Source organism: Nycticebus coucang, chromosome 12, assembly GCF_027406575.1.
Source record: "Nycticebus coucang isolate mNycCou1 chromosome 12, mNycCou1.pri, whole genome shotgun sequence".
Taxonomy (NCBI): domain Eukaryota; kingdom Metazoa; phylum Chordata; class Mammalia; order Primates; family Lorisidae; genus Nycticebus; species Nycticebus coucang.
The window spans coordinates 53,012,969-53,031,901 of NC_069791.1; the positions used below are offsets into that span (position 1 = coordinate 53,012,969).

General features: G+C 51.4%; 2 protein-coding genes and 1 non-coding gene across 4 annotated transcripts; all 3 read right to left on the bottom strand.

The window, feature by feature from the left end:
- Positions 1–103: 103 nt before the first annotated feature.
- C12H12orf57 (chromosome 12 C12orf57 homolog) lies at positions 104–2,713 on the bottom strand. The gene is made up of 3 exons (XM_053555503.1): positions 2,359–2,713; positions 1,927–2,103; positions 104–332 (listed from the first exon to the last, which is right to left on the bottom strand). The coding sequence occupies exons 1-3, from the start codon at positions 2,408–2,410 to the stop codon at positions 181–183; spliced, it is 381 nt and encodes a 126-aa protein (XP_053411478.1). The 5' UTR covers positions 2,411–2,713; the 3' UTR covers positions 104–180.
- Positions 2,659–2,720, bottom strand: LOC128562944 (U7 small nuclear RNA). Its single transcript, XR_008373636.1, has one exon. It is a non-coding gene; the product is annotated as a U7 small nuclear RNA (small nuclear RNA).
- An 892-nt stretch (positions 2,721–3,612) lies between these two features.
- Positions 3,613–18,933, bottom strand: ATN1 (atrophin 1). Of its 2 annotated transcripts, none has more exons than XM_053555501.1 (10): positions 18,493–18,933; positions 12,025–12,218; positions 10,656–10,793; positions 10,399–10,512; positions 7,755–9,757; positions 7,198–7,420; positions 6,144–6,840; positions 4,854–4,997; positions 4,344–4,524; positions 3,613–4,159 (listed from the first exon to the last, which is right to left on the bottom strand). In XM_053555501.1, exons 2-10 carry the CDS (start codon positions 12,049–12,051, stop codon positions 4,126–4,128), a joined length of 3,561 nt encoding a protein of 1,186 aa, XP_053411476.1. In that variant the 5' UTR covers positions 12,052–12,218; positions 18,493–18,933; the 3' UTR covers positions 3,613–4,125. The 2 variants fall into 2 exon arrangements, with proteins under 2 accessions (XP_053411476.1, XP_053411477.1); XM_053555502.1 differs by having other exon boundaries at positions 7,755–9,754; positions 18,493–18,634.

Here is an 18,933-nt window from a genome sequence, read left to right on the forward strand (position 1 = left end):
AGCAAGAGGTATATATATAAAGAAGGAATGTGGCCAGGGGAAGACATAATCTGGGAACAAGTAGTAGAAGTTGTCAGGACCACAAAAGAAGGACACCAAGGCCAAGCCACAGGCACATTTATTATATTCTGGAACACCAAGTCTTCCCTCTCTTGGAAATAGCACAGGGAAGGCCAACTCTCAGGAGGCAGCCACGCTGCCACCAGAAGCAGGCCCATGGGGTGGTAGTGTCATAGGTGGCAGGAACAATGCTTTCAGCTTGCCTGATAGGCTGGCGATCTCAGGATCTTGGGCTTCGTAGGACTTGACCAAGCGGGCAAATTTAAGGACCCCTGCAAAGGGAGGGGAGAGTCAACCAGTATGCCAAAGATAGTGAAGGGGGTGGTGGCTTGAGCCTGAGTTCCTCTGCTCCCCCTCTGTTTTTTTCTTAAAATTTTTTTTTCTTTTGTTTTTTCTTTTTAAGGGGGAGGGTGAAAAGGGACTTTAATTGTGTTTTTGGAGACAAGCTCACTCTGTTGAGTGCAATGGCATCATAGCTCACCACAACCTCAAACTTTTTTTTTTTTTTTAGAGAGTCTCACTTTATCGCCCTCAGTATAGTGCTCACAGCTCACAGTAACCTTCAACTACTTGGATTTAAGCGATTCTCTTGCCTCAGCCTCCCAAGTAGCTGGGACTACAGGCACCCGCCACAACACCCAGCTATTTTTTTGTTGCAGTTTGGCCAGGGCTGGGTTCGAACCTGCCATCCTGGGTACATGGGGCCGGCACCCTATGCACTGAGCCACAGGCACAGCCTGCTCAAACTCTTGAGCTCAAGAGACCCTCTTGCCTCAGCCTCCTGAGTTGCTGGACTACAGGCACCCACCACAACACTGAGCTAGTTTTTCTATTTTTTTAGTAGAGACAGGGTCTCACTCTTGCTCAGGCTGGTCTCAAACTCCTGAGCTTAAGGGACCCTACTACTTTGCCCTCCCAGAGTGCTGGATTACAGGCATGAGTCACTGTGCCTGGTCCACTATCCCCTTCTGGCCAGGACACAGGCAGGCCTCTGTTCTGTGTGATCTGAATCAACTACTTCTTGGTCTGCCTTGGGCATAACTGATTGGATGCAGTGAATGAAAAAGTCCCAAAGCAGTATGCTTCTCACTCAGGTGAACCATTTTAGCAGTTTAGTCACAGGAACCCTAAGTATGAAGCTAGGTCTGTAACTAGAGCTCAGGAGAGCTATGGGGCAGCAGGGCTGAATCAATAAACACCTTTGGGAAACACAACGATCATATTAAGGAAATTTAACATGCTGGAAGGGCTGGCTGCAGCCTCATGCTGTCGTGCAGGTATCTCACTGAAAGATAGCAGAACAGGGTTCAGGTCCATCTAGCTCTGCTATAATCCCAGGCACGCATTTTACTATTAGACTCTGTGCCTTCATCACAAAATGGAATAATAATGTTATTAATAGTACGGGCTGAGAAAATCAGAAATGCTCCAAAATATGAAATTATTTGACACCACTTGACACCATTTGTGAAAAATTCCACTCCTGACTTGGGACAGGTCACAGTCAAACTTGGTTTCATGCACAAAATTATTAAGTCTATTGCATAAAATTACCTTCAGGCTATGTGTGTAAAGTGTTTATTTTTTAGACTTAGGCCCCAACCCCAAGATATCTCATTATGTATATGTAAATATTGCAAAATCCGAAAACAAAACAAAATCCAAAACACTTCTGGCCCCAAGCATTTCGGATAAAGAATACGGAATCTGTACAGTACAAAATGCAGGCACAAGGTGGGCTCTGAGTGCGAATACTATTAGACTGTGACTGCCGCCGTGTGGCGAGAAATGAGACCACTGCTTAGGGGCCCCACTGATCCAGTGCTCTCTCCCTGACCGTCCACCGCCATCCCTCGTGAGGCCCACCTTCCCCGTCGCAGCTGAAGCCATAGGCTTTTATAACTTCCTGCTGGATCTGCGTGGCCACCGGCAGCACGAATTGCAGCATCTTGCCCATGTCGTTGCACGCGTTGTCCCGAGCCTCGTCCATGCGCACGGCGTTCTCAGGGGCAGAGAACGCCTGGATCACCTCCGCTAGAACCACTGAGCGCCGGAGGCGTCCCCGGATAGGCGTCGGAACACCGGCGGAAAGCCCAGCAGAGAAAGCAAGGAAGAGGGCAGGGAATTGGTGGGTTGAGGCCCTGAATAACCCGATAAACTCATCTCCCGAGTCTCTAGCTCTAGGCTTCCCCACGTAAAAGAGAAATGGTACTCGTGTCCCTCACCCGGTTTCCCAGCTAAGGCAGCCCCCCCTCTGTCGCTCCCACCCGCACCCTCCTCCAGCAGAATGATTCTCACCCTTCGCCTGTTCAGCGCTCAGGGCTGCAGGTTGGGTCGAGGCAGAAGCCATAGAGCGACAGAAGCTGCACGTGCAGCACAGCAAAAAGAAAAAAAAAAAACTAGCCACCTCCTAGAACCGTCGCCAAGACCGAAAGGAACAGAAGGGAAGCAGCATCAGTCTCAGCCGGAAGTAGTAAATATGTAACAAAAAACTCCAAACTGGAATACGCTAGGAAGACTAACCCTAAACAAGCCTAATACACAGAAGGAATGCTAATTCTAAACAAGCGACTCTATTGTTTAAAACTATTAGCGTGGGGGGGTCTTCCGGTAGAGACCGGAAAACCTGCTAGACAAATTCTAAAAGAGCTGTAACACTGCCGGAAATATGTCTGGAGAGAACCTGGGATATGCATGAAGTCCACTGTTGGTGAGGGTGAGCTCAGAGTGGCGTTTTTCTCACTCCTACTAATATGTAACCACCAAGGCACACTGTAAGTTTCACTAGGAAAAACAGTATCCTAAAGAACTTACTTAAATCATTTCATTTCTAGAATTTGTGAATGCCGATACCAGCCTATGCAAATGAGCTCGATGCTGACTGGCTAGGAAAGCAGCCAGTCACAGCTCTTTTGCTAAGAGCGAAGGCAGGGATTCGCCCCAATAAAAGCCCAGAGCAAGCGTATCGCTGGCGCTTTCCCAAAACGGCCTTATCCGGTGCTGGGTGATGGAGCCTAACTTCCCATTTTCCTTCCCAACATTTGCAATTGTCACCACTCCTTTATCAAACTATAGGTTAAAGGGTGCCAAGTACTAATTGAAACTTCGCTCACCCCACCCCCGCTTCATAACCTGTTCTCAAACTAGTCTAAGTAACATATTTAGGATCCCGAAGCCCTTGTTCTGGAACACTCTGGTGACTCCTAGCAGTGGGACCAGTGACAGGGATGCCTCCAAGATCTGAATAGTTCTCCTGGACTCGACCATATCGGAGATAGGCCTGTCCCAGACTTTCCAGTATCTTCACTTCCAACCCTTTGGGATGGCGGGATGGGTGGCTGGCACCTGTACTGTCGCCAGCAGAGCCAAGCAAGGCTTTGGGCATTTATGAAATCCCTTTGCCAATTCAAGACTCCTACACCATTCCTTAAGATCTTGTCCCTTCCCATTTCCCTGCCAGTCTCTGGTAGCACAGCTCTTTCTAGGAACCACTGCCCTGAGACACCCCCCCACCCACCCACCCAAGCCCGCAAAGAACCAGTCACAGTCATCTTCCTGGGGAGCTGAGGATGTTTTTGTTTTCGTTGGTTTTGGTTGGGATGTTTTTTAAAGAGCGTCATATAGATATTTATATATATAAATTATTGTGGGGGAGGGGCAAGGGGCATACATCGCAGAGGGGGCGCACACACAGGAACTGGGGAGGGGCAGGGGCAGCACACGATGCTACGCAAAACAGCCACATCTAACAGATGAAATAATCACACCAACGGGGTCGGGGAGGGCCGGTGGCCACTGAGGGTTGGGCCTGAGGGAAAGAAAGCTGGGGGGACAAGGAAGAGGGACCTGGTCCAAGATACTGTGCGCTTTCAATCCCGACCCCATGCCACCTCCCCACTGTCACACACCACATGGGCCTTGACTTAGTCTGGCCCTTTCTTCCCTCTGCCCAGTTGGAGGCCCTTCAACTGAGCAGACCCTCTCCTGGGCTCTGGGTGGTAGGCCGAAAGAGGGGCCTCCAAGGTCCAGGTGCAGTAGCCATGGGTGCTCTCTTGATGGCAGGTTCTACAGCGGCTTGTCATTTTCCTTCTTCAGGTGACTAGAGAAGTGCATAGCAGAGAGATAAGACAATGAGATCAACCTGGATCTTGCTCCTCTGTCAAACAGGGATGGGGAGGATGGGTTCCCTCCCAGAGAGGTATAGTGTCCCTCTGTTACCAGACCCAGTCCATTCCAGGATTACTGTGGATGTGATACACTTGCCCAGAGGCACCCTGTAGTACCTGTAGTAGTCCTCCTGAGCAGGCAGTGGCACACTGTGTAGTGGGTGATGAGCATGCAGCCACTGCTGCTGTTCCAGTGCCAAGCGCTGCAGCTCGGCAGACTGTGCGTGCATGGCCTGCAGCTGATGAGCTGCTGACATCGGGGCAGAGAGGGAAGCTGGCAGGTCCCGGTAAGGGGCAGCTGTGAGCAAGAATTGCAGGGGGTACATGACAAGGGGATACCAAGTATCTGCTCTGGACCAGAGACTACCCAGACACTTTACAAGAGAAAAACAGAATCAGTCCTGGAAGTTGCTAATGGTGGACTGAAATTAGGGTTCAGATCTCTTAGCTAGGCACTAAAACCTGTGCCTCTCTTGGGCAGAGCTTTAGTTCTCCCAGTCTCATTCCCAGTTCCTCTAGGTATCACCTCACTCCTCCCCAAGTCCAACTAGGCCCATCTAACCACTCAGATTCTTCTTTTCTTCCCTTCTTTCCTTAGAGCTACCCCACCCCAAACTCCATCCTTACCAAAGAGCTGGTGACGAAGAACTTCGTTCTCGTGCAGAGGGTGAGGAATAAGAGGGTTAGGGAGGGTCCCAGCTGGGTAGGGGATCCGGGTTAGATGAGACCCTGAGGCCAGGGGATCAATGAGAGGGTGCACCGAGGCAGAGGCTGGAGGGCAAAGAAGAGGAAGGTGTCACTAGAAGGCAGGTTTAGAAGGCATTTGGGTGAAGGGATCCAAGCCTAGGAAAGGAGATGGACAGTCAGACACAGAGATCCAAAGTGGAACAAAGATGTAACATAAGAACTAGAGGTCTAGGGGTCGGGGGTGGGGAGGATAGGCCAAGACATAAGGACAAGGATGACAGAGGACAGAACATTACTTACAGTTGCCAGAAGGGTCTGAGAAGGAAAGAAAGAGACAGACTGCTTTAAGGAGATGGAAGATGACAGAAAGAAGTTTAGGAAATTAGATAGGAAAAGAGATGATTAAGAGGGAGAAAGCACACAGAGCCTGGAATGAGCATGTAAGACTAGGCTGGGCAATGTTCTGGACAATAATACAGTGGAAGGATTTTTTTTTTTTTTTTTTGTAGAGACAGAGTCTCACTTTACTGCCCTCAGTAGAGTGCCGTGGCGTCACATGGCTCACAGCAACCTCCAGCTCTTGGGCTTATGTGATTCTCTTGCCTCAGTCTCCCGAGCAGCTGGGACTACAGGCGCCCGCCACAATGCCCGGCTATTTTTTTGTTGTTGCAGTTTATCCGGGGCTGGGTTTGAACCCACAACCCTCAGCATATGGGGCCGGCGCCCTACTCACTGAGCCACAGGCGCCGCCCCAGTGGAAGGATTTTAAGTAAAGCTTATTATTACTATGACACCTAAAACTGAACCTCCAGGGACCTTTCTGAAAGATTACAGATTTAGAGATGGGGAATAACATGAAAGACCCTGAGCTGGAAGGAAAGGAGAGGATGGTGAGAAACAAAAGTGAATCCAGAGGAACCAGAAAATAGATCTGTGAAGGGCTTAGGGAAAGGGGATGCTCCTTCACAGGCCCCAGCCTAAGCCTTTATCAAAGATGGGATACTAGACTATGGAGAGGACTGGATGTTGGGAATACAGGCTCTGCAGCTACACTAGGGCAGAAGAAGATAGGCTGGGGAAATGTCAGGGAGACATAGATCCAGCAGCAATCTAAGGAAAAAGGTCCATGCCAAAACAGGGAAAAGAAGCCTTGGCCTGAGGAGCAAGAGTCCAATCGTGCCAGAGACAACGTAGCCCCAAAGGGCTGGGGTAAGGAAGTAGGAGTCTCACCTGCATGGATGGCATCCTGCTGGTGCAGGTGCAGGTGCGAGTGGATATGGGAGTGCTGGTGGTGATGGGGGGTCACATTGAGCATCTGCAGCCGCGCCAGTGGGTCATTGCCAAGGGCTGCTACCCTTTCTGCGTGCTGCCTCTCAGCTGCCAGCCGCTCAGCATAGGACATGTCAGGCCGTAGCGCTGGCCCAGCTGCCAGTGCTAGCCGTTCTCGCTCCAGGGGCCCTAGGCTCGGATGGAAGGGGAAAGGGTGCAGGCCAGGAGGGCCAGGCTGCAGGGCCAGACCCCCATGTCGGGGGAAAGGATCCAGGCCCGGCCCAGGGACCCCGTGTAGGGGTTCCAGCTCACTAGGCTTCACCTCGAAGCCAGGCTTGAGGCGGTCACGGAGGTCTCGTTCTCGGGCTTCCCGCTCCCTCTCCCGGGCAGCTGGATCACTGCTGTATAGGGCCGGGACGTTGTAACCCAGGAGTCCCGGGTCCACTGCCCCCAGCGGCACGTAGAATGGGTGGTTGCGATTGCCAGGAGACATGACATGAGGCCGAGCATATTCACTAAGAGTGCGCAGGGCTGGGGTGTCAGGACCCAGGTAGGGAGGCACTGTAGCCACAGCACTGCCCGGCTCAAATGGAGGACGATGGGGCACTGGACCCAAAGAAGGGCACTCCACTGGGGCACGGCCCTCCTGAGCCAGTTTCTGTGGGATACAGTGAGAAGTGGAGTCAAAGTGATAGTTACCCCAAAAAGTAGTTGGTCCCAAGCTTCCCATTTGTCCTCAGCAGCTGAATGCCAAAATCCCTCGCCCTGTTGGAACTCTGCCCACCACAAACTTTCCTGCACATACACATCAACCCCTCGCCCCGCAACCTCCTGGATATTTGCCCTTTCCCCCAACCTGGGAATGCACATTACTACCGCTGTACTTTTAGGGGGGCGCGCCACTAGCTAGCCTGCAGGCTCCTCCCCTCCAGCAGATGGCGAAGGGACACCATTACGACAGGCCGCGCCGCGCCAATAAGGGAGAAGGCGGTGGCGCATATCGTGACGCACTCACCACGCTGCGTTCGAGCTCGCGCTCCTTCTCGCGCTCGCGCTCCTTCTCGCGTTCCCGCTCGCGCTCACGCTCCTTTTCTTCACGCGCGCGCTGCTCGGCCTCGCGCCGCACCTTCTCCACCAGGTCGGCTCGCTTCTTGGCCAGCTTAGAGCCCTCCAGCGGCACGAAGTACAAGTCACTGCGCGCGCACGAGTTGAAGCCGCGGTCCAGGTGCTTGTTGAACCTGCCAGACGCGGATGCAGCGCGCGCTCAGCCCCTACAAACTGCCCGGGAAGGCCTGGCCCCAGCCTCCAAACCACCCCCGCAAGCTGAGTTGCCAACTACTTCAAGGGCGTGAGGGCTACACGAATGAAATTTTTAAAAAACATGAACGCGGGCGGCGCCTGTGGCTGAGCTGGTAGGGCGCCGGTCCCATATGCCGGAGGTGGCGGGTTCAAACCCAGCCCCGGCCAAAAAAAAAAACACACACACACACACACCACCCCCCCCCCCCTCTACTGGCTTCGTTGTTCCCACTTCCAGACCCACACCTACCCTACCTTCCCCTGGCCACTCACCTGGCAGACTGACTTGCATGGCTGGGCACGTCTACCACCTTGGGAGGAGGTGAGGGGCTGCGGGCAGGGGGCACTGGACTGTCAGGGGTCTCATATTCTTCCGCTGGCTCCTGTTTGATCTGCGTGGCAGTCAGAGGCGGCCCTGAGGCAGAGGCCACAGGTGGTGGTGGTGGTGGCAGAGATGATATGCCTGAGGGCCCCGCAGATGGGAGGGGCCCAGGTCCCACGGTGGGTGAGGCCGGCTTGAAGGTTCCCGGGCCTGCAGGCGGCGAGGTGCCTCGATAGCCCGGTGGAGTCCCCGTTCGGAAGGGAGGGGACCCCGGCTTGTATCCCGGTGGGGTAGCTGTCTTATAGGCTCCCGGGGACGGGGCTCTCTTCCCGTATGGTGGGGGCCCAGGTGGGGAGGCTGTTTTGTAGCCTGCTGGCGAGGAAGCCACAGTGGCAATGACAGTGGAAAGTGTGGCCGAGGAGGTGGTGACAGTAGGCACCGATGGGAAGGGATAGGGTGCCCCTTGGGGGCCCTGGGAAGGGGAGGGGTGCGAACATGGGTAGGACCCTTGAGAGGAAGAGGAGGAAGAGCTGGAAGAGGAAGAGACTGGGGGACCATTGGGGCCTGCTTGGCTGTATGACACCTGGCTGTGAGGTGGGGGAAGGTGTGCTGGCCCTGGTGGGTAGGGCCTTAGTGATCCCAGGGAGGGAGACATGGCATACGGATGTGCATGGTGTGAGCTACTGCTCTCCAGGGGGTGAGGAAATGCTCCAGGTGGAGGGGGCCCAGAGCTCCCATGATGTTGCTGTGGCTGCTGCTGCTGTTGCTGCTGTTGCTGGTGATGATGGTGATGTGTTGGGGTTGCTGGGTGGGCAGTGGATTGACCCCCAGTAGGAGGAAAGGGGCCTGGACCTGGATGGGCATTGCTGTTGGCTAAGAGGCGGCCATAGGGAGGAGGTGGGGGGGGACCCTGGCTCCAAACAGCCTGGGATGGAAGAGAAGGCTGAGTATACTTGGGGGGCTGATTGGACACAGAGAGGCTTGTTGGGGGAGGAAAGGAGTGAGGATAACTGGGCAACGCCTGGGAAGCTGGGTACTGGGAGGCAGAAGCAGAGGAAGAACTGGAAGAGGGGACTGCTGCAGAGCTACTACTAGAGGAAGAATAAGGATATCTCATTGGGGGGGCTGGGGCAGAAGAGGAAGAAGCAGGGGGCAGAGGGTGGGGTGAAGGAGCCAGAGTTGGGGCCTTCTCTGGGCCAGGAGGAAGTCCACCCATACCCTGGCCCATGGTATGGGGAGAGGGCAGATGCCCAGGTAGTGGCTGGGCCCCCAGGCCGGGAGGAGAAGCAGATGCATTGTTGAGGGGTCTCAGGGCAGGTGGGGGAGGCAGGTTCGGTGTCACATGAGGAAAGCTTGCTGGTGGTGGAGCAGAAGGTAGATTCCCACCACCCACTGGAGTGTTAGGTGGCTTTGTTGGGGGAGCACCACCAGCCCCAGAACTTGATATTGAAATGGGAGTGGTTGGTGGGGGGTGCTGTTTACTCCCACTAGGGGCCCCTACTGATGAGGCAGCCCCTCCCCCCTTGGGACCAATTGTGGGTCCTGACAAAACTCCTCCACCAGCTCCCCCAGAGTAGAGCTGTGGGTGAGGAGGAGGAGCTCCCGCAGGAGCCTGGAACATTCGAGATGTGGGGGGCTCCATGGGAGCATGATATCCAGTGGGTGTCACAGAAGGATGGGATTCAAAGCCAGGCTCTGGCTGTCGAGGGGTGCTGTCTGGCGGTGGAGGGGAGGGAGGAAAGAGTGGTGGTGGGTGGTAGGGACGGGCTGGGCCTTGGGACAGGCCTGAAGATGAGTCGGAGTCATTCTCCACACTTCCAGGGCTGTAGATGCTAGGGGATGTGCTTCGGTTATCCTGGTCAATATCCCTAGGGTCACTGCTGCCATCATCATTGAGGCTCCGTCCATCCAAGCTATCCAGATCCGAGGGAGACTGAGGCCGAGGGAGTTCCTGCTGTAGAAAAGCAAGGACCACTTTTTCCTCTTTTCCAGGTTCCCCCAAATTTGAGGCCTCTTACACAAAGTCATTCCCCTCTGGCACATCACAACCCTGTACTATAACGTGAGGAGCACTCTTGTTCAAGCCTATCTCTCACATCTGGGGACTTTCCAACTCTCCCTTATTCTCAGCAGCTCCTTAGCAGCCAGTCTTATTTCCCTCCTTGAAAAACGCTATTCCTTCCTCAAGTGTCCATGTCAAACACCTTCTCCCCATTCAAAGATGACTCCAAATCCTCTACCCTCTTATAGCCACCCTCATCTTATTTATCCCTTTAACTAATCATCCCCTAAATCCTTTGTTCTTAGACGACTTCTGTATTTTCTCTTAATATTTGTTCCTTCTGCTAGGACTTCTCACCCAGAAGCTAGAATCCCCCAACACTTCCAGTCCCCTTTGGCCCTTCCTGGCCATCTAGTGATCTGCCAGAGCTCTAAAGATCTGTTTGATACTATAGATAGGACTACTCTAATAAGCACTAGGACCTGGCTTTTCTTTTATATTCCAGGACAGACTGAGGTAGGAATAGAGGGCAAAAAGTTTTGAGAAAAGAATAGTAAGAAAATGGGTCAGAATAGCTACAAGGGTCTTCCCACCTCAGTTTTGGTCTTTTTTGGTGCATTGGTCTCCTCACTTTCACTCTCTGAGATCTCCTCACTCCGGCCCTGCTTGTTGACCTTTGGGGTGGAGGCTTCCTCTACTCGGGCCTTCTGTCAGAGAGAAGGAAAATTCCCGTCTTCTTCCTTCCAAGCTCCACTGTTCCCCTTTGCCAAACAGGAAGCTCCCCTCACAAAACACATACTCTCAGCCCCAGTATGGGGTCATCCTGTGGGAGGACCTGAGGACAGAATACCTTGGCTGTTTGCCTAGACTTCTCAGCTTTGCCATCACTGCTGGACGTGCTGACCCCTCCAGGGGAGGCCCGGCCCCTCGATCTCAGTTCTTCCCGGGGCCCAGGGGCCTCTTTCTTCCGTCCACTCCTCATTGACATCTGAGGAGAAAGGAGGCAGGTAAATTTTTTACATTGCATCTAACTTTATGAGGTACACATTTCTTTCTTTTTTCTTTTTTTTGAGACAGAGTCTCAAGCTGTTGCCCTGGGTAGGGTGCTGTGGCATCACAGCTCACAGCAACCTCCAACTCTTGGGCTTAAATGATCCTCTTGCCTCAGCCTCCCAGTAGCTGCGACTACAGGTGCCTGTCACAATGCCCGGCTATTTTTGTTGTTGTTGTTGTAGTTGTCGTCGTTTAGCAGGCCCTGGATGGGTTCAAACCCGCCACTCTTGGTGTATGTGGCCTGTGCGCTGCCAACTGAGCTATGGGCGCCACCCATTTCTTTCTTTTATTTATTTTTTTTTTAGAGACAGAGTCTCACTTTGTCACCCTCGGTAGAAGTGCCATGGCATCACAACTCACAGCAACCTCAAACTCTCAGGCTTAAGCGATTCTCTTGCCTCAGCCTCCCGAGTAGCTGGGACTACAGGCGCCCACCACAATGCCCGGCTATTTTTTTGTTGTTGCAGTTTGGCAGGGGCTGGATTTGAACCCACCCGGCACCCTACTCACTGAGCCACAGGCGCCGCCCTTTCTTTTTTTTGAGACAGTCTCACTATGTCATCCTTGGTAGAGTGCTAGGGCGTCACAGCTCACAGCAACCTCTAACTCTTGGGTTTAAGTGATCCTCTTGCCTCAGCCTCCCAAGTAGCTGGGACTACAGGCGTCCAACACAACGCCCAGCTATTTTTTTGGGGGGTAGGGGGTTGTAGTTGTCATTACTGTTTGGCAGGCCCAGGCTGGATTTGAACCCACCAGCTCTAATGTATGTGGCTGGCGCCCTAGCCACTGAGCCACAGACGCGGAGCAAGCCAGAGGCACATCATTTCTATTTGTCCTCTCTGGGACATTCCTCCTAGCTTGCCTACCCCGTCCCTAATCACTCATGTCTCTCATTTTAGCTATTACTCACTGAGTCTTTTTTTTTTTTTTTGAGACAGAACCTCAAGCTGTTATCCTGGGTAGAGTGCCGTGGCATCACAGCTCACAGTAATCTCCAACTCCTGGGCTCAAGCGATTCTCCTGCCTCCGCCTCCCAAGTAGTTGGGACTACAGGCGCCTGCTACAACGCTCGGCTATTTTTTGGTTGCAGCCATTCAAACCCGCCAGCTCAGGTGTATGTGGCTGGTGCCTTAGCCACTTGAGCCACAGGCACCGAGCCTACTCACTGAGTCTTTATTCTGTCGAGTCTTCATTCTTCAGGCTGTGGAGACCCCATTCTCCTCTGCCTGAGCAGCTAAATACAGAAACTTCTTTGCTCCAGCCCAAGTTCCCCACAGCTGTGGCCTGGGAAGCAGGAAGCAAGATCTCCAAGTTTCCAATGTAGGCACCTGGAACTTGCAGGATCTGTTTTCAGTAAAGCCTGTTAGAGAGAACCATTTAGTCACCATCTTGGAGAACAAAGTCAGAAGGGGATACTTTTGTCCTTGTCAGAAGGCTGAGCCTTTGGGCCAAGGGGTAAAGATACCATAAGACAACCCCATGGGCTGCCTCATCTATCTAAAAGTAAGAGTGATTCTGCTAACAATATAATCTCTTTTATATCTGGAGAAAGCAGAAAATTGTCATGTAACTAAGAGCCCCAATCCAGGAGATCACACTATTTTACTTTTGATCCCTAAAGGATATCTGCGTAAACATGAATTCCACAGAGCCTTATAGAGGAACATTAAAGAAATGAAGTTAGGGCCAGGCACAGTGGCTCAATACCTGTAATCCCAACACTTGGGAGGCCAAGGTGGGTGGATTGCCTGAGCTTAGGGGTTCAAAACCAACCTGAGCAAGAGAAAGACCCCATCTCTAAAAATAAACAGCCAGGCATTGTGGCGGGCACCTGTAGTCCCAGCTACTCAGGAGGCTGAGGCAAGAGAATCGCTTAAGTCCAAGAATTTGAGGTTGCTGTGAGTGATACCACAGCACTTTACCGAGGGTGACAAAGTGAAATTCTGTCTCAAAAAAATGAAATTAAAGTATTAATTTTTTTTTCTTTTTTTGGCTGGGGCCAGGTTTGAACCTGCCATCCTCAGTATATGGGGCTGGCACCCTACTCACTGAGCCACAGGTGCTGTCCAAGGAATGCATTCTTAGTACTATCTTTCTTATACAGGTGAGGGAACTGAGGCTCAAAGATTGTAACTTGCCCAGCCTCACACAGTGAAGAACCAGAATTAAGCCATGTCTCTGACTTCAAAGCCCATGCTTTCTTCTATACTTTGCTATACTCTCCTCAGAAGTTGGTAGGGAGAACTCTCAGAAAGCCTAGATCAGTCACTGAGATATGAAAAGAATTTTTTTCACATAAGAATAGGTAGAAGAAAAGTCTCATTCTACAATAAAGGAACACAGCCCCATCAATACCAAGACCAAACCTAGGTATCCCCAAATTGTAGAACTTTTTTTTTTTTTTTTGAGACAGTCTCACTTTGTCACCTTGGGTAGAGTGCCATGGTGTCATACCTCACAGCAACCTCAAACTCTTCGGCTTAAGCAATTATCTTGCCTCAGCCTCCCAAGTAGCTGGGATTATAGGTGCCCACCACAACACCCGGCTATTGTTTTATTTTTTTTTTAGAGAAGAGGTCTTGCTTTTGCTCAGGCTGGTCTTGAGCCCTATGCGTTTAGGCAATCCACCTGTATCAGACCCACAGGTGCTGGGATTACAGGCATCGGTCACCCGTCTCCCCCCAGCCAGAACTTCATTTTTGAAAGCCTCTTAAAGACCCTTTCTCTAGTACTTGAGTACCCTAAGGCTAGAGGAAAAGTCAGGGTTTTCGCAGTAATAACTAAAGACTTAAAGCAGAAGGTAAGCACACAATACAAACTTACAAAATTTTCCAGGGGTATACAACCTTTTTTTCTTTTCTGCCTATATATTGGAAGAATAAGAGTGTCTTGGGCCACTTCACACACTAACAAAGGCTGATGGTCAAAAAGGAAAAAAGGTCCGTACATACTTTTTGTGATATCCCACACCACAGATAAGCAGAACAGTACTCAACCTTCAAGGAGTAACACCCTGTAAGCCTATCCTTCCACTTGGCATATACAGTGATACATATCTCTTCAAAATATATATCCATCTCTCTCTCTATATATATAGAAATAGTATATATCCATATCTATCAATTGATAGGTATCTACATATCTATCTCTCTATAGCCAGCTATTTTCTTTCCTTTTTTTTTTTTGAGACAGAGCCTCAAGCTGTTGCCCTGGGTAGAGTGCTGTGACATCACAGCTCACAGCAACCTCCAACTCCTGGGCTCAAGCGATTCTTCTGCCTCCACCTCCCAAGTTGCTGGGACTCTATGCGCCAGCCACAACGCCCAGCTATTTTTTGGTTGCAGCCATCATTGTTGTTTGGTGGGCCTGGGCTGGATTCGAACCCACCAGCTCAGGTGTATGTGGCTGGCACCTTAACCGCTTGAGCCACAGGCACTGAACCTCGCCAGCTGTTTTCTTTCTTTCTTTCTTTCTTTTTTGAGACAGAGCCTCAAGCTGTCGCCTTGGGTAGAGTGCTGTAGCATCACAGTTCACAGCAACCTCCAACTCCTGGGCTCAAGTGATTCTCCTGCCTCCGCCTCCCAAGTAGCTGGGATTACAGGTACCCATCACAGTGCCCGGCTATTTTTTAAATTTTTTTGTTGCAGCCATCATTGTTGTTTGGCGGGCCCAGGCTGGATTCGAACCCACCAGCTCAGGTGTATGTGGCTGGCACCTTAGCTACTTGAGCCACAGGTGTCGAGCCCTAGCCAGCTATTTTCATTTGCACTCATATTTCTTACTAAGCATCAAATCTCTCCAGATCTTCTGACAGTATTTTCTTACTGGTTTCTTCTTTTCATAAAATCCACTGATTTTATGTATATATAGGTGTTCTTTTCTTTTTAATGACCTTTAAACCCACTAATTAGTAGGTCTGTCTTTTTTTTTTTTTTTTTTTTTGAGAGACAGTCTCACTTTGTCGCCCTCCATAGAGTACTGTGGTGTCATAGCTCACAGCAACCTCAAACTCTTGGGCTCAAGAGATTCTCTTGTCTCAGTCTCCTGAGTAGCTGGGACAACAGGCACCCACTACAATGTCAGTTTATTTTTAGTTATGGTCTTCCTCTAGCTCAGGCTGGTCTTGAACCTGTGAGCTTAAGCAATCCACCTGCCTCAGCCTCCCAGATTGCTGAGACAACAGATGTGAGCCACCACATCTGATCAAGGTCTGTCTTCTTGAATTAAGTGCTGTTAGTGCTGGTGGGGAAAGACTAAGCTTACCCACCTGAGTTAGGAGGCCTACTAGTAAAATGGCATTTCCACATTATGGTATAAAATTTTCCCTAGAAAATTTTCCCTAACCAGCCAAGCTATACTCTATAATTACCTCCACTGAACAATACTAATCCAGGCAGTAAGGGGCAAGTCTAACCTTTCCAGGAAACTTAACAATTTATTTAGAATAACAAAATAGCTGGGACAGAGCCCCAAGGCCTTCTGAACTTCCAAGTGGTATTCTATCCAGTAGACTAGTCATTGTTTTCCAATTACAGCTATTCCCCCCTCCCTTTGAGTTTTTGTGTAAATTGGTTTTAAACCGTTATCAACCAAAAAATCCAAAGAACAAAGCCCAATATAACTAAAGAAAACAATCTTTTTTTTTTTTTTTTTGAGACAGAGTCTCACTCTGTCTCCCTCCATAGAGTGCCGTGGCGTCACAGCTCACAACAACCTCAAACTCTTGGGCTTAAGCAATTCTCTTGCCTCAGCATCCAAAGTAGCTGGGAGTACAGGCACCCACCACAACACCTGGCTGTATTTTTTTGTTGTAGTTATCGTTGTTTAGCAGGCGTGGGCTGGTTTTGAACCCACCAGCCTCAGTGTATGTGGCCACACCCTAACCACTGAGCGGAGAAAACAATCTTAAAAGCACAACGAAGATAACTATTAGTGACTGGTGTATCCTTGTCAGCCCTCCTAGAGCAAGGTGCCCATCTGTTCTCCCCATCACAGAACCTGTTTGCCAAGTAAGTCAAAGCTAGGAGATCCAAAAGGTCAGAGAAACACAGGGAATGTACCTGAAGAACAGAGCAATCATAGTATACCCTTCTTACTTTTTTAATCAGCTGAAATCTGATAAAATTAGCAATGAGTAGCTTTGAAAAAAAAAGCAGTCATAAAAAAACAGGTAATCCCAGTAGATAAGGGGTGGGGCGTGGGGTTGGACTGTACACACTTTTCTGAACCTAGGTCATGCTTTAGCACCAACCAGCCAAGCTATACTCTATCTTACCCTAACAGGCAGTCACTTAACTAATATTTATAGAGCACCTACTATGTATTGGGCAACACCCTAAGCACTTCACCTTCATTACCTTACCTGCAAAAAGAAAATGATTAGGGCTAAACAGAGGAGGTAGAAAAGTAAGAAAGAGAAAAAGAGCCCCTAAGTAAGAACAGTAGAAGAAATTAAGAGAAACATGGAAAGGATTTCAGAAGGAATACAAGGGCATCACAAGCTCTCTGGTAAGGGCCTACAGGATAAATTTGGGGATCGCTGGCCCAGCCCCCATAGTCATTCGGACCTGCCAAACTAACAAACCAGTCAGTCCAAAGTAACTCCTAGATGAAAATGCAGCCTAGACCAGGAGATAACAATGCATTGGCCTTAGGCTTCTTAGAATCCAGGGACAGAAGAGGGTCTCAGAGATCATCTCATTTATAACCCCTTCGCTTTAAAAAGGGAGGCTCAGGCTCAAAGAAAGAGACTTGCTCAAGGTCACAGAGGCAGAGCCAGGATTAGACCCTGGTCTTCTGGCTGCTATTCTGGAGTATTTCTACTACACAAAGTTCTTTTTATTTTGTTTGGCCAGGGCTGGGTTTGAACCCACCATCTCCAGTATATGGGGCTGGCACCCTACTCCTTTGAGCCACAGGCACTGCCCCTGCACAAGGCTGTTTTACAGACATCTACCTAGGATGGGCCTGGAGAGTCCAGGCATTCCTACAAGGTCAGGGAAGTAGAAGGTCAAAGGTTAGTTGAGGGAAGGGGTCACCATGGGGACTGTCTGGGAAAGAGGATAAGGGATACTTGGGAAGGAAGACGCAAAGAGGAATTCGAGTTTAAGAAAATGGAAGAATATTAATGCAAAGAAGCAAAAAGACTACTGTGTACAAAAAAATAATAGGGAGGTAGAGGCCAGAACAGCTAAAAGGTATAATCTAACCAGTGCATTTTCATTCTCCCACCCTGCCTAAGTAGAAGGTCTTGGAGAAACACCTATGACCTGCAAAGAACACGTCTACCTGTTCCAAAAGACTGCTGGATGAAAGCAGGTGCACCCCCTGGGGAAACTCCTACCCACCAAAAGCACCAGGAACATCCTCCAGAACCCAGCCAAGCATCCCAAGGACACAACCACAGGCTGGGGTCCAATCAACACTCTGAATTTCCATCTATTGGATATCCCTTTGGATTACTACCATGACAACAAAATAGCAAAACATGCCCCTCAAGACACCATCCCAAGGGTCCATCTGGCAGCCTGCCCCTCCAAAGCAATTCCTACCATAGCACCCTCAGGGAAGGGAACTTAAGGGTACCCACTCCAGTAGAAATAAGCCCATGCACAAAGGCAGATTTTTGAGCTCAAAGCACTAAGGAAGGCCTCTCTATGGAGATCACAGCCAGAAGGGCATTAGATGCTCTGGAGACTTGAGGGTGGGAGTGGGAGGGTCACAACTTGTTTGGAGTGCCTATAAGGCTGCCCAATTCTCTTCACTTTTCTATCCTCCCAAAAACTCTTCCTAAGACTTCTTTCTTTCAGTGGTCCTGTCTTCCTCACTAGTTTTAGGAGGACCCACACTGCTGGGCCCCAATGCCCCTCTCCAAGAAGTAACTATGCTTGGGATGGGAAAACAGGGTCAGAGGTGACCTGGAGTAGGATAAAGGAAATTGAGTCACAAAGACATGTCCTTCCCACTTAGACGCCGGAAAACCTTTGGCTCCTCTCAAAGATGGACCTCTCCTTGATCCTCTCTCTCCAAGCCTCCATTTCCCCAGGTTCAATTCTCCTCCCTTATCAGCTACAATCCCTCTGTTTCCACCTACCACACCCCTTTCCCACTTCCCATCTATTCCTAACACCCGGAGCACTGGAACCCCGGTTCTGGGCCTTTGGGGGGTTTTCTGGAGCCTTCATGCCCAGCCTCGCTGCCATCTCTCCTATCCTTTCTGCCTTCGCTCCAAACCCCCCCCCCCACACACACACACAGCATCCTCAGTTTTTCCTTTGCCAACCCTCCACCTCGGTGTTGCTCCTCTTTTTGGTAGCGCGGGACGGCTGCCTTCTTCCCCTACAGCCCTCCTCCTGAGACCCTCGTCCTCTCCCAATCTTCTCGAACCTCCCGAAGCCCTCGTCCCCATCCCTCCTCCGGCGGGCGCCACCTCTTGAGCCCCCAACCTCTGGCACCGTAGTGCCCGCAGTGGGGGGACCTGATTGGGAAAATAACAAATGGAGGCGGAGGCGGCGGCGGCGGAGACGGCGGGAGGGAGAACTGGGAGGGGTAGGGGTGGGGGTGGGGAGCCGCAGGCCGGAACCCGGCGGGCCAGAACCCCAGCGGGCTGAGGCCCAGACGGCAGCAGATCTTACCTGGTTGTAGCTCAAGACGGCTGGCTGGCTCCGAGCGGGATTCCGGGCTTCAGCGCCTCCGGGGGGCGGCGGCGGCAGCTCCCCCGCCCCCCTCTCTTCTCGGCTTCAGTCGCCGCCGCGACGGCGGCGGCGACTGCCCTGACCCCCCCGGAGAGCAGCCCCCATCCCCCCCTTATCCCTCACCTGGTTCGGATCTCCCGCCGGCCCCCAGAACAAATTCAGGTCCCTAATCTCACCTCCCTCCCCAGGCCTGCAGCCTCCCCGAGACCGCCCGGAATGCCCCGGGCCGCACCGCCCGCCCTCGCCGCGCCGCTCGCCCCCGCGGCCCTGCCAGTCCTCCGCGCGGCTCTGACCCGCCGCCCGCCGCTGCCGCCGCCGCCCGCGCCCGCCTCGCGCAGCCCTCACTCGCGCGATCCCAGGCCCCCTCGGCGGCCTCGCCCA

Bases quoted from the DNA above. Each gene is read 5' to 3' on its own strand.
- C12H12orf57 (XM_053555503.1), bottom strand. From the start codon at position 2,410: ATGGCTTCTGCCTCGACCCAACCTGCAGCCCTGAGCGCTGAACAGGCG. The intron at 2,104-2,358 runs GTGAGAATCATT...TCCGGCGCTCAG, and splicing joins GAGCGCTGAACAGGCGAAGG to TGGTTCTAGCGGAGGTGATC. The intron at 333-1,926 runs GTGGGCCTCACG...CTCCCTTTGCAG, and splicing joins CTTCAGCTGCGACGGGGAAG to GGGTCCTTAAATTTGCCCGC.
- ATN1 (XM_053555501.1), bottom strand. From the start codon at position 12,051: ATGAAGACTCGACAGAATAAAGACTCA. The intron at 6,841-7,197 runs GTGAGTGCGTCA...TGTATCCCACAG, and splicing joins GCGAGCTCGAACGCAGCGTG to AAACTGGCTCAGGAGGGCCG. The intron at 4,998-6,143 runs GTGAGACTCCTA...TTTGCCCTCCAG, and splicing joins GCAGGATGCCATCCATGCAG to CCTCTGCCTCGGTGCACCCT.